This window comes from Schistocerca americana, chromosome 9 (genome assembly GCF_021461395.2).
Source record: "Schistocerca americana isolate TAMUIC-IGC-003095 chromosome 9, iqSchAmer2.1, whole genome shotgun sequence".
In the NCBI taxonomy this organism is placed as follows: domain Eukaryota; kingdom Metazoa; phylum Arthropoda; class Insecta; order Orthoptera; family Acrididae; genus Schistocerca; species Schistocerca americana.
Genome location: NC_060127.1, coordinates 10220413 through 10235603, shown reverse-complemented (window position 1 = coordinate 10235603; position 15191 = coordinate 10220413). Strand labels below are relative to the sequence as shown.

The 15191-nt window shown below is 47.0% G+C and overlaps 1 protein-coding gene across 1 annotated transcript in view; it reads right to left on the bottom strand.

Annotated features, from left to right (window-relative positions):
• Positions 1-15191, bottom strand: part of LOC124551133 (4-coumarate--CoA ligase 3-like) — a 104351-nt gene that overhangs the window by 33116 nt on the left and 56044 nt on the right. Inside the window, exons 5-6 of the mRNA XM_047126095.1 lie at positions 13015-13178; positions 6654-6828 (exon numbers count right to left, since the gene is read on the bottom strand). Coding sequence (XP_046982051.1) covers positions 6654-6828; positions 13015-13178 — 339 coding nt within the window. The remainder of the gene's footprint in view (positions 1-6653; positions 6829-13014; positions 13179-15191) is intronic.

Below are 15191 nucleotides of genomic sequence, written 5' to 3'. Positions count from 1 at the left end.
CTCGTGGTCTTATCGTGGCGTGTTTATCTTCTGCCGTTAGGTCAGACGATAGAAATGCCACTTGCACACCTAGAGTAGCAGATTGACGGTGACCAACTTTAAACAGAACTAGATTAATTTCCACACACATTTATTAAAATAACAACAAGCATAAACATTACGTAACCTTATTCTGGATGCTATTTACAATTGACAATCTTAAGTTCCTTTGGTCTTGGTACGTTAATCTTATTCTCACATATCTCTGATACTTGACAAAGTGTCTATACATTTATCTTCATGGCTATGTACCGGAATATGATAATCTTATTAGGCGCAGACTGAAACTTGAGTATAGACTGGTACAGACTAATGCAGACTCGTACAGACAGGTGCAGATAAATGCAGACTGACTAATCGGAGGTCTGTACACTCGTTATAATACCTCGTGCGTTCAGGTATCACTGCGCAAGTGTGATCTGCGAGGAGAAAAGGTTCTACGTTAGTAGAAATCTCATTGGCTGCGTTACATATTAATACACGGATCGGCGGAAGCAGAATTTGGTCCGTCTCTATGGTAGCGCCATGTCGTAGTGCGGAGATGGACGAGCGCTGCGCCTGCGCTGTTGTGCTTAGTGCGGCGCGCTCTAGTGGGAAAGTTGTGTACGCGCTGACTATGCGGAACTATGTACACAACACAAACGTTCGTTCTGGAACTTCTTGTCCACATAGAAGTGGACAATTAATGGCAATTAAACATTCTATGGACAGACAAAGCCCATTCCCATGTCCAAGAACATGTCACTATGCTGAATTGCAGAGTACGGGCAACGGAAAATCCGCACGCACATCAATCGACAAGTACCAGTTTCATTGTCCAAAGGTTGTGCGGGTTGACCCCATCATTTATAGCAGGACGGTATTCTTTCGAGGAGATGAGTCCTGCAGGTCCCATTACCTGTGCTATGAGAGTCTTTAGTGCAGCAATATCATTCCAAGCCTTCAACACCATGCATATGTGAATAGGATCATTTTTATGCAAGACGGCGCCCCTCCTCACACTGCATAGCCATTGACGTGGCTGCTGCAGAGGCAGTTCGGTCATGCTGGAACTATCAGCCGTCATTTCCCTACATCTTGGCCGTCCAGATCTTCTGATCTTCATCCGTGGAACTTTTGGCTGTGGGGTTATATGAAAGATGTGTTCAGTGCTCTAATTACGAACGCAGCCGAATCGAAGGCATGCTTTGTGCAGCGCGTCCCGACCGTGACCTCAGCGACACTCCGATCTGTTGTGGAACATGCTTTACCTCGATTTCAACTTGTGGCAGAAAACATTGGACAGCATGTTGAGCATGTCTTGCTCCAGTCTCATGACAATTGGAAACCGCTGTCACTTTGCTTTTTATGTAGTTTTTGACTACAGGACTATTAGAAAGCGAAGTCAGTTTGCTCTTTATGCGGTTTTTGAGTTGAGGACAATTAAAAGCCGATCTTTCCGAACCAGTGTGGTACCACCTAGCCCTGGTGGATTGGCTTACCTAACTAACATCGCCACAACTGTTGACTGCCGAACTTCAGCAGTCATGGACATCAAACAGTACGGATGTCGTAAAAAGGGCAGCAGTCATGGACATCAAACAGTACGGATGTCGTAATGAGGTATCTCAAACCATATGTAATGCATACACACATTCCCTTCACGTGTTTAAGCCAAGTATTATGGAGATTTATGCGATCAGGAATGCTCAGTAGCAGCCAGGCTACACGAACATTTATCAACTAAGCGTCAGGAAGGAGCATTAGAGATGAAATCATAGGAGGCAGTGTTGTGCAGCCTTAGTAGGGACAAGATCCGACAATTCGGGAGTAGGATCTTACAATCTGAGACAGTGTTCCGAGACAAACTTCCGTCACAATGTCCGCAAACGTGACGTCAGATCCGCCTAGCAACAGCGATCTGAACGCCCACCGCCCATTGGCTGAAACGAGAGAAGTGTTCTTATTGGCTGATGGAGAAAGGGGGGGGGGTCTCTCTTGTTTTCGGAAAGACAGGGCGAGCTAGTCACGAGGAACCACTGAAAACGCACGGTCGAGTAACCGGGGCGGCTCTAAAAGAACGGTCGCGAGTACATATTTCAGCAGTTAAACAAGCTAGAAAGCGAAGCTATTAGTTATCAGAACGCCACGTGTCGTGGGCAGCGTCTATCATGATGTAAAGTCAGAAATCGGTGTTAAACTGTGTAAAGGGTCGCCTTATTGCAAATGCTGATTCTGTGACGTGTGTGACAAAGCAGTTTCTGTATTAAACGAAGTATAGTACAAACGTTGTTGAGAATTAACAACTGGCATCCTTAAACATCCAATTCAGCAGGATCACCACCTACATGGAACCTGGCGACTGAGCGCTACTACTGTGCGACGAGGGACTTACCGAAGGCGCCGGCCGGTGTGGCCGACCGGTTCTAGGTGCTTCAGTCTGGAACCGCGCAATCGCTACGGTCGCAGGTTCGAATCCTGCCTCGGGCATGGATGTGTGTGATGCCCTTAGGTTAGTTAGGTTCTAGGGGACTGATGACCTCAGCTGTTAAGTTCCATAGTGCTCAGAGCCATTTGAACCATTTTTGAACTTACCGAAGCAGCAAGACACCAGGTTAGTGATACCACCCAGAGAAGTACTTCCTTCTCGCTACAATGCCACTGAGGGTGTTGTACACAGCCATTGTACTGCCATTCATCTGCCATTCATAGCCGACGCCATTTACGTTAAGACACTTACAGCGCCGTCTATTGATAAAATTTTCGTTAATTTTTTTTGTTTGTTCCGTGACTTTCCCCTGGGTCAATAACATACTGTTCAAATTTGACGTCATTCTAAGCAGTGTTTCTCTTTGTACGGTGTTTATGGATAGCCTGTATATTGACATTGCGGTCACGTACACTGAAAACTTTTATTGAGAATGAGAACGACCGCGGAAGCCTACGCTTAAGGTTGTCTGAGTGTTTTGTTAGAAAAAGATCAATAATGAAAGAGACGGATAATTTCTAGCAATTTCATGTAGTGGTCGTAAGTTTCTGTTACGTTACATCAGAACCAGATTTCATGACCTTGCGTAGTAGTTTTCGTCTGAAGTATTTGTTACGGGATAGGAGGGGTCGAAATCGATATCGGATGTATAGAGGGAACGGCGAGTTCAGTAGAATTACACTGATCAGCTAGAACGCTACGTCCGCCGACCTACCATCGATATAAAGCCGTCCACGCAATGGCAGCGTCACCCGGCAAGGAATCATTGCTAATCAGACACACGCTCTGTTAATGTAGTAGCACTGAGGGTGCTGCCCGCATGTAGAAGGGGCAAGGCGTGTGATACATCTGAGTTTTACCAAGGGCAGATTGTGATGGCCTGGGTGTTTGTCACGAGCAGTTCTGAAACTGCACGACTTGCCGGGTGTTCGAGAAGTGCTGTGTTGTGTATCTTCAACACGTGGCGAAGCCGAGAGGAAACGACATCCAGACGCTGTAGCGTTGGGTAGTCACCCACCGTGAAGGATGTCAGACATCGTAGGCTGGGCAGATTGGTAAAACAGGATAGGCGGCGGACTGTGGCGGTACTAACATAGATATTAATGCTGGGCGGAATACAAGTGTGTCTGAACACGGGGTGCACCGAACACCCCTAATGACAGGCCCCCGCAGCCGACGACCCATGCATGTGCCAGAGTTAACACCACGACATCGGCAAGTACGACTGAAATAGGCACGCGACCATCGGCGCTGCACTTCGGCGCAGTGGCAGAGTGTTGCATGGACTGATGAGTTCCCATACCTTCTTCAACATGCCAATGGGAGGGCGCGAATTCTTCGTTTTAAAGGGGAACAGCCCGTTAACACCTGTACTGCGGGACGGACAAAAGCTGGCGGCGGATCCATTTTGTTCTGGGGAACATTCACGTGGGCATCAATGGGTCCAGCTCTAATATTTTTTTTTTGCGGTATTCAAAAAATTTAAAAACCTCTCTCACACCGGCCTGATTTAGCTTCACTGATCAGGATAGTAAAAATATGCGTATGTTAAGGGAATTTTCATTCACAAAGCAGGCTTGTCACATTCACACAGTTCAGTACTGTTCTATCCTGATTAAATTGAGCTTAACTTAAATTCCTTAAGGCAGTGAAGCAATTTCGAAGTCTCGGTGCGACGAAAATTGTCAGTCGATCTCCTGAAAACATTTGTAATAATTATTAACTTTCGGTGATCACATGGGGAAGACCGGAGATCTGCTGGTAAGACCGTGTATTTTATTGAAGTAACTGGATATCTTGAGCATACAAAACGGCAGGTTCTTCCAGTGTACGAGGTGTGGCTAGAAAAAAACCGGACCAGTACAGGTGAAACAATAAAACGAATGCAATAAGGCTGAAAGTCGCGTGGCCTGTCACGTGACTCTCGCTCCGCCTACTGCTCGAGTTTCATCTGCCTCCTGCACTCAGTCTGCCCGTGGCGTCCGTTTTAAGTAGTTGACGTTTTGTCTGTGCGTCGGAAAATGTTGAGTGTACAGAAAGAACAGCGTGTTAACATCAAATTTTGTTTCAAACTAGGAAAATCTGCAAGTGAAACGTTTGTAATGTTACAACAAGTGTACGGCGATGATTGTTTATCGCGAACACAAGTGTTTGAGTGGTTTAAACGATTTAAAGATGGCCGCGAAGACACCAGTGATGACACTCGCACTGGCAGACCATTGTCAGCAAAAACTGATGCAAACATTGAAAAAATCGGTAAACTTGTTCGACAAGATCGCCGTTTAACAATCAGAGCAGTGTCTGAGTTAACAGGAGTTGACAAGGAAAGTGTTAGGCAGATTCTTCATGAAAGTTTCAACATGAACAAAGTGTGTTCAAAAATGGTTCCAAAGTGTCTCACAATTGAACAGAAGGAACGCCGAAGAATGATTTGCTCTGACATCCTGGAAAACATTGAAAGTGATCCCACCTTCTTACAAAATGTTATTACTTGCGATGAATCGTGGTTTTTTACTTACGATCCCGAAAGTAAACGCCCATCGATGCATTGGAATACTCCTGGTTCTCCACGACAAAAAAAAGCACGAATGTCAAAATCGAAATTCAAGGCAATGATGATTGTTTTTTTGACATCAAAGGGATTGTGCACATTGATTGGGTACCAGAGGGACAAACAGTGAATCAGCATTACTACATTAGCGTCCTGGCTACCCTACGTGAGCGAGTACGGAGAAAACGGAACGATTTGTGGAGAAAAAAGTCATGGATCCTTCACCAAGACAATGCCCCAGCTCACAGTGCGTTGTCAGTGAAGACGTTTTTGGCAAAACACAACATTCCCATCTTAGATCATCCACCCTACTCACCTGATTTGGCCCCCTGTGACTTTTCTTTTCCCTAAAGTCAAATCAGCTTTGAAAGGAACTAGATTTGAGACTATTGAAGCAGTAAAAGAAAAAGCGACGGAAGTAATGTATGGACTTACCGAAAATGATCTGCAGCATTGCTATGAACAGTGGAAAATTCGTATGGAGCGGTGTAGAGACCGAGGAGGAGAGTACATTGAAGGAGATAAAATGAAATTGTAAATAATTGTAAATAAATGTTTTTTCCAGCATCAGTCCGGTTTTTTTCTAGCCGCACCTCGTAAATCAGACGTTCCCCACTGATCCCGTGCAACACAGCGTAGTAAGCAGACACTATCAATAATAATCAGTTAAATAATACGCGAACACTCTTACTTTAGTGTAGTTCATGTATTAAATTCCTTCTCATACAGAATCTCATCAAGATGGCGACTAGCTCAACAATACATACATATACATCCTCCTTCTTTCACGGCAAATCGGCAAGAAATTCCTTCATTCTTTTCATAAGAGAAAACAGATAGCAGAGAAGCTATTCCATGGAGTAAATGGACGCTCCAAGGAATAATAGGGCTTGAAACTACTTTGCATTGATAATCACCGTATATTTAAGTTTAGGAATCAGTTAGATAAGAAGAGATATTTCGAGATGTGTACTAAGGTATATGCTTTATAAAATTTCTGAAAATATCGCGGAGAGACCGCTGCAAGAGACATTACACAGTGGAGTTCGTGCGAGGCACCATGACGGTCAAAGGGTATCGGTTGGTTGACCACGTACACTCCTTCATGACGGTCATGTATGCAGACGGCAGTGGAATTTTTCAACAAGATAATGCACCGTGTAACAAGACCAAGAATGTGATGGGGTGATTCGACAAACACAGTGGCGAGTTCCAATTGATGTGTTGCTCCCACAAGTAGCTATATCTGAACCCGATCGAGCACGTCTGGGATGTGACTGGACGTGGCATCAGAGCTCACTGATCCCCTACCAGGAATTTACGGGGATTAGGTGACTTTTGTATGCAGATGTGGTGCCAGATCCGTCCAGTGACCTACCAAAGCCTCAGTGCTTCCACGCCTCGACGCGTCGCCGCTGTTATCTGTGGCCGATGTGGACATACCGGCTATTAGGTAGGAGGTCCTAATGATCTGGCTGGTCAGTGTGTATGACGTGTCACCTGTAGGTCACAAATGAAGTTCATACGCGAGTAACTCGTGAAGCTGCCTACGCGCAGACGTGGAGTACTGGTGTCCTAGAGTAGCTTGTGGCTCACTTTGGAAGAACTTGAGGTTGGCGGGCGCCCTCTCGAAGAACCGAGCGATGTCCTTCTCCCCCACTGGGGCGGCGGACGAGATGGCGCGCCGTACCGTCTCCAGGTGGCTCTTCTTTACAGACGGGTTGCCGGCCAGGAACAGCACCATGGGAGGCACCAGGTAGAGCAGCGTCGCCTGCGGAACACACCCAGACAGTGGCCGACGTGTCACAAGTCACAGCGACCGAGAAGTAGCAGTTCCCACAATAACGCCTTTGGCAGCAACTGAAAGTGGCAACCACTCCGGTGGGATTTTTTCGCGCAACGACCTCATTGGTTAAGTTTAATGCTAATTAACTAGGAAACTGCCCGAGGTTTCCAGTTTTTGTCTTAACAGTTATTTCTTAGCGCAGCTACCCTGCAACACTCATTCAAGCTTTACAGACCGTTTCTGACGACCCTGAAAAACTACACTACTGGCCATTAAAATTGCTACACCAAGAAGAAAAGCAGATGATAAATGGGTATTCATTAGACAAATACATTATACTAGAACTGACATGTGATAACATTTTCACGGAATTTGGGTGCATAGATCCTGAGAAATCAGTACCCAGAACAACCACCTCTGGCCGTAATGATAGGCTTTGATACGCCTGGGCATTGAGTCAAACAGAGCTTGGATGGCGTGTACAGGTACAGCTGCCCATGCAGCCTCAACACGATACCACAGTACGTCAAGAGTAGTGACTGGCGTATTGTGACGAGCCAGTTGCTCGGCCACCATTGGCCAGACGTTTTCAATTGGTGAGAGAGCTGGAGAATGTGCTGGCCAGAGCAGCAGTCGAACATTTTATGTATCCAGAAGGACCCGTACGGGACCTGCAACATGCGGTCGTGCATTATCCTGCTGAAATGTAGGGTTTCGCAGAGACCGAATGAAGGGTAGAGCCATGGTTCGTAACACACCTGAAATGTAACGTCCACTGTTCAAAGTGCCGTCAATGCGAACAAGAGGTGACCGAGACGTGTCACCAATGGCACCCCATACCATCACGCCAGGTGATACGCCAGTATGGCGATGACGAATACAAGTTTCCAACGTGCGTTCACCGCGATGTCGCCAAACATGGATGCGACTATCATGATGCTGTAAACAGAACCTGGCTTCATCCGAAAAAATGACGTTTTGCCATTCGTGCACCCAGGTTCGTCGTTGAGTACAGCACCGCAGGCGCTCCTCTCTGTGGTGCAGCGTCAAGGGTAATAGCAGCCACGGTCTCCGAGCTGATAGTCCGTGCTGCTGCAAACGTCGTCGAACTGTTCGTGCAGATGATTGTTGTCTTGCAAACGTCCCCATCTGTTGACTCAGGGATCGAGATGTGGCTGCACGATCCGTTACAGCCATGCGGATAAGATGGCTGTCATCTCGACTGCTAGTGATACGATGCCCTTGGGATCGAGCACGGCGTTCCGTATTATCCTCCTGAACCCAACGATTCCATATTCTGCTAACAGTCATTGGATCTCGACCAACGTGAGCAGCAATGTTGCGACACGGTAAACCGCAATCACGATAGGCTGCAATCCGACCTTTATCAAAGTCGGAAACATGATGGTACCCATTTCTCCTCCTTAGACGAGGCATCACAACAACGTTTCACCAGGCAACGTCGATCAACTGCTGTTTGTGTATGAGAGATGGTTGGAAACTTTCCTCCTGTCAGCACGTTGTAGGTGTCGCCACCGGCGCCAACCTTGCGTGAATGCTCTGAAAAGCTAATCATTTGCATATCACAGCATCTTCTTCCTGTCAATTAAGTTTCGTGTCTGTAGCACGTCATCTTCGTGGTGCAGCAATTTTAATAGCCAGTAGTGTTTATTTTGAATAGGAACGGTCCTACGACACTCCCCTGCGGCACACCTGAAGTCACTCTTACTTTGGAAGACTTCTCTCCATTGAGAATGACATGCTGCGTTACCTAGGAACTCTTCAATCCAATCACACACTATAATGGCGACCTCATGACCGCTTTACACGACTTTCACCCGCTACCTTGTTTTTCTTTCTCTCTCTTCTACAAATTAATGTGAGTAGCACTTATAGTATCTGAACAAATGTATCAGAACGGGCGAACGACTATTAGTGGACATAACTGTGACGTGTTCACACGCTTCGCCTTTATGAAGGCTTGATCTCTGCTGGGGACACCTTCGGCGAGGTGTCTAAATGTCTGTGGAGGGATGGCAGCCCATTTTTCGTGAAGATCAGAAACCAGAGGATGAAGTTGGGCACTGGGGTCTGGAGCCAAGTCGACGTTCTGACTCATCCCAGAGATATTGGGTTCAGGTTGGGACTCTGGGCAGGCCAGTCTATTTCAGAGGTGTTATTGTCCACAGAGAATTGCCTCAGAAATGCTTCTCTATGACAGGTGTGGTGTCACCGCCAGACACCACACTTGCTAGGTGGTAGCTTTTAAATCGGCCGCGGTCCGCTAGTATACGTCGGATCCGCGTGTCGCCACTATCAGTGATAGCAGACCGAGCGCCGCCACACGGCAGGTCTAGAGAGACTGACTAGCACTCGCCCCAGTTGTACAGCCGACGTTGCTAGCCATGGTTCACTGAGAATTACGCTCTCAATTGCCGAGACGATAGTTAGCATAGCCTTCAGCTAAGTCAATTGCTACGACCTAGCAAGGCGCCAATTATCCTTTGCTGTGTATCTAATGAAGCATGTACAGTAACAAGACCAATGTTCACTAATTGTGGATTAAAGTTAAGTATTCCAGCAGCTACGTACTTTTCTTTATAGCATTCATTACGTATCCTGTTTCAGACCTCACGCCAGCCTGCGTGAGTTTAAGCGCGTGCCTTTCGGTTGCCCGTCCCTGTGGACTGGCTGTCTTGTCAGTCCACTACAACAGGTTTCATTGTCGTACTGATACAAACATTCATCATCTCCAGGATGTTCCTCTTCTTTATGCAGTACCTAACGCCGTAACATGTGTTCGTGTCCTTCCGCATTTTGGGTTTCCTTAAGCGCAATAAGAAGATCACACCCTAACCACGAAAAACGCCTCCCAAAATTATAACGCCTCCTCCTCCGTGCTTCACTGTTGGCACTTCACATGGTGCAGGTGACGTTCCCTAGGCATTCGACAAACCCAAACCCTTCCATTGGTTTGCCGCAGGGCATAGCGCGTTTCATCGCTCCAAATCACTCGTTTCCCGCCATCCACTGTCCAGCAGTGCCGCTCTCTGCATCACCTCAAGCGTCGGTTAGTACCGACTACAGAAATACGTGACTCAAGAGGAACTGCTCGACCGTTCTACCCCATTCCTTTGTGGCCCTGTCATCAATGGCTGTAAATGGTCTCCCAAGTGGCTGCACATAACCACTTCCTGCCAATGAACGGTTCAGTTGGACGTGAGTATCCAGTCCGGTAAATGGTCTCCAAGTGGCTGCACATAACCACTTCCTGCCAATGAACGGTTCAGTTGGACGTGAGTATCCAGTCCGTTACATGTAAACACATCCCAGACCATTATGGAACCACCATCATCTTGCACAGTGCCTTGTTGACGACTTGTCTCCATCCCCTCGTGGTGTCTGCGCCACACACGAACCCCACCATCAGCTCTTACCAACTGAAATCGGGACTCGTCAGACGAGGCCACCGTTTTCCAGAGTCCAGCCGATATGCTAACGAGCCTAGGAGAGGTGGCTGCAGGCGATGTAGCGATGTTAGCAAAGGCACTCACGTCGATCTTCTGCTGCCATAGCCCACTGACGCCAAATTTCGCCGCGCTGTGCTAATGGATACGTTCGACGTACGTCCCACATTGATCTCTGCGGTTATTTTAAGCAGTTTCTTGTCTCTTAGCACAGGAAACTCTACGCAAACACCGCTGCTCTCGGTCGTTAAGTGAAAGCCGTCGGCCACTGCATTGTCTGTGGTGAGGGGTGAGGCCTGAAATTTGGGATCCTCGGCACACTCTTGACACTATGGATCTCGGAATATCGAATTCCCTACCGATTTACGAAATGGAATATCCTATAGATCTAGCTCCAACTACCATTCCGCATTCAAAATCTGTTGATTGCAATCGTGCAGCAACAGTCACATCGGAAACCTTTTCACATCAATCATCTGAGTGCAAATGGCATCTCTGCCAATGCACTGACCTTTTATACCTTGTGTACATGATATAACAGCCATCTCTATACACAAAGTAAATGTTATTGATATAGAGAAAGAAAAGCAATGGATCAAGGATTGAACCCTGGGGGTAGTTCTGAGATAAAGCATTTCCATGATGAGTTCTTTGATCAATAAACAGCTCGTTTACGTCTATTTTTCAGGTAACTGTCAAAGTACAGTATAGCGCTGTTTGAAAAAATTCTGCTGTTTCATTTTTTAATTAGTATTCAGAAATCAACAGAATCGTTACTGAATTTAAGCAATCTGAAAATGATGTATCCACAACAGTCCATCAAATATATATCAAGTCGTCACTGAGTTTAATAATGCATTTGCTGCACTATGGCGTTTTTAAAAACTGAATTCCCATTTACGTATTATGGATGTCATAAGTAAATGAATAATTTTGTCCCATGCAGCTGTGGCCTATGAAACACCTAACTGCCAGGCTGATAAAGCTATACTCACCTTTAGAAAATTTTGTCAAAAGAAACGGCCCTGATCTCTGATTACACACTGACGTGACAAAAGTTATGGGATAGGGATGAGTATATATATAGATGGCGGTGCGATCGCATAAACAAAGTATAGAAGGGCACTGCACTGGTGGTACTGTCATTAACGCGAATTAACAGACTTTGAACACGAATTGGTAGTTGCATCTACAAGCATGGTCAATTTCGGAAATAGTTAGGGCATCCAACATTCCGAGATCCACAGTGTCAACAGTGCGCTCAAATTTCAAATTTCAGGCATTTCCTCTTCACCACGGACAATGCATCTGACGACCGAGAGCAGCGGCTTTTGCGTAGAGTTGTCAGTGCTGACAGACAAGCACCACTACGTTAAATAACAACAGAAATCAATGTGGGACGTACGGCGAACGTATCGGTTAAGGCAGTGCGGCGAAATTTGGCGTTAACGGGGTGTGATAGCAGACGACCGGCGCGAGTGTCTTTGCTAAAAGCACGACATCGCCTGCAGCGCCCCTCCTGGGCTCGTGACCGTCTAGGTTGAATCCTAGACGACTGGAAAACAGTGGCCTCGTCAGATGAGCCCCCTTTTCGGTTGGTAAGAGCTGATGGTAGGGTTCGAGTGTGGCACATGGGCCCAAGATGTCAACCAGGCACGGTGCAAGGTGTTGGCGGCTCCATAATGGTGCCGTCGGTGTTCACATGGAATGGACTCGTCCCTGATTATGTCCGGCTACTTGAATACCATTTGCAAACATTCGTGGACTTCCTGTTCCCAAACAACTACGGAATTTTATGGATAACAACGCACCATGTCACTGGGCCAGAACTGTTTGTGGTTGGTTTGAAGAACTTCTCAACTATTCGAGGGATTGATTTGGCCACCCAGACCTCCCAACATCAATCCTATTGAACTCTCATGTGGCTGGTCCCGGCGGAGGTTCGAGTCCTCCCTCGGGCATCGGCGTGTGTGTTTGTCCTTAGGATAATGTAGGTTAAGTAGTGTGTAAGCTTAGGGACTGATGACCTTAGCAGTTAAGTCCCATAAAATTTCACGCACATTTTGAACTTTCAAGGGACATCATCGAGAGGTCAGTTCGTGCACAAAATCCTGCACCGGAAACAGTTTCACAGTTACGAACGGTTAGAGAGGCAGTATGGCCCATGAGTCCATGCCATGTTCGGCTGCGGCACTAAGTCAGGCAACACGTAACCAATGGCACCCCATACCATCACGCCAGGCGATACGCCAGTATGGCGATGACGAATACAAGTTTCCAACGTGCGTTCGCCGCGATGTCGCCAAACATGGATGCGACCATCATGATGCTGTAAACAGGAGAAGTCCTGTGACTTTAGTCACTTCAGTGTAAGGCATTAGTGACTATGAACGAGAGAACCAGGCCAGTTTTTTCGCTCTTTCATGTTCAAAGTGATTCCTTAGGGTTTAGTTTACGACTCAGGTTTTGTATCTATCAAGACACTAAATAAAGCTCATCTTCATGTTCTTTGGGCCACTTAGACACTGGTAGGTATTTTCAGCACATAAATCGCATAAAAACATTGCAACGCAAAGAAAATTATGGAAATTATGAAAATCACTGGACTATGGACTGAACTGTGTGGACATTTCTAAGAAATAGGATACCGAGACTTCTCTAATCGCTAAACAGATGCTGTTGGTGTGAGAACGACGCGACTCACCTTGTGCTTGGCCAAAACGTCGAGGAAGAGAGCGGGCTCGAACTTGGGCATGCAGACCATGGTGGCTCCGGCGCACACCTTCTGCAGCATGATGAGCGCCAGCGCGTACAGGTGGTACATCGGCAGCACCACCGGCACCACGTTTCCCGGCTCGCACACCCCGCCTGCAAAGTGGTGGCGAGTCACTGCTGGGAAAGCCACAACTACTGCAGGCTCTAAAGAGCGCACTTTCTCTCATACTCGAACTACACTACTGGCCATTAAAATTGCTGCACCAATAAGAAATAGAGATGATAAACGGGTATTCATTGGACAAATATATTATACTAGAACTGACATGTGACTACATTTTCACGCAATTTGGGTGCATAGATCCTGAGAAATCCGTACCCAGAACAACCACATCTGGCCGTAATAACGGCCTTGATACGCCTGGGAATTGAGTCAGACAGAGCTCGGATGGCGTGTACAGGTACAGCTGCCGATGCAGCTTCAACACGATACCACAGTTCATCAAGAGTAGTGACTGGCGTATTGTGACGAGCCAGTTGCTCGGCCACCATTGAACAGACGTTTTCAATTGGTGAGAGATCTGGAGAATGTGCTAGCCAGGCAGCAGCCGAACATTTTCTGTATCCAGAAGGGCCCGTACAGGACCTGCAACATGCGGTCGTGCATTATCCTACCGAAATGTAGGGTTTCGCAAGGACCGAATGAAGGGTAGAGCCACGGGTCGTACCACATCTGAAATGTAACGTCCACTGTTCAAAGTGCCGTCAATGCGAACAAGAGGTGACCGGGACGTGTAACCAATGGCACCCCATACCATCACGCCGAGTGATACGCCAGTATGGCGATGACGAATACACGCTTCCAATCTGCGTTCACCGCGATGTCGCGAAACACGGATGCGACCATCACGATGCTGTAAACAGAACCTGGATTCATCCGAAAAAATGACTTTTGCCTTTCGTGCACCCAGATTCCTCGTTGAATACACCATCGCAGGCGCTCATGTCTGTGATGCAGCGTCAAGGGTAACCGCAGCCATGGTCTCCGAGATGATAGTCCATGCTGCTGCAAACGTCGTCGAACTGTTCGTGCAGATGGTTGTTGTCTTGCAAACGTCCCCATCTGTTGACTCAGGGATCGAGACGTGGCTGCACGATTCGTTACAGCCATGCGGATAAGATGCCTGTCATCTCGACTGCTAGTGATACGAGGCCGTTGGGATCCGGCGCGGCGTTCTGCGTTACCCCCCTGAACCCACCGATTCTGCAAACAGTTGGATCTCGACAGACGCGAGCAGCAAAGTCGCGATACGATAAACCGCAATCGCGACAGACTACAATCCGACTTTTATCAAAGTCTGAAACGTGATGGTACGCATTTCTCCTCCTTACACGAGGCACCACAACAACGTTTCACCAGGCAACGTCGGTCCACTGCTGTTTGTGTATGAGAAATCGGTTGGAAACTTTCCTCACGTCAGCACGTTGTAGGTGTCGCCACCGGCGCCAACCTTGTGTGAATGCTGTGAAAAGCTAATCATTTGCATATCACAGCATCTTCTTCCTGTCGGTTAAATTTCGCGTCTGTAGCACGTCATCTTCGTGGTGTAGCAATTTTAATGGCCAGTAGTGTATTTTGCTTGGCATGCTGTAGCCGGTGAGACTCAGCTTCCTTCCTGTTTGAGAACATTACGAGGTGTGTGGGAAAAGTAATGAGACTGACAGCACTCTGAGCGATCTGGCAACGGTGTGTTGTTCTACCTGTGTAGACTGGGGTGTTCATCTCTTCCAGCTGCTCAGTCCAAGTTTCAGATCCGTACAGCCATCATGTGATTTTTGAGAGCGCCATCAGTGAAATTTTTTGTTGTTGTGAGGTATGAAACTGAAACAACGGAATTTAGAGCGACTTCATTCCATGAAGGTTTGTGTTAAACTTGGGGAATCCTCGAGTGTGACCTTTGAAAAGTTGAAACAGGCCTATGGAGAACATTGTTTATCATAAACACTGACACGCCAGAGAAACTGGAATAGGCGTGCATATTCAAGTACAGAGCTATGTAAACAGGCAGAATGCGGCGCTGCGGTCAGCAACGCGTATATAATATAACAAGTGTCTGGCGCAGCTATTAGATCGGTTACTGCTTGCTAGAATGGCAGATTACCAAG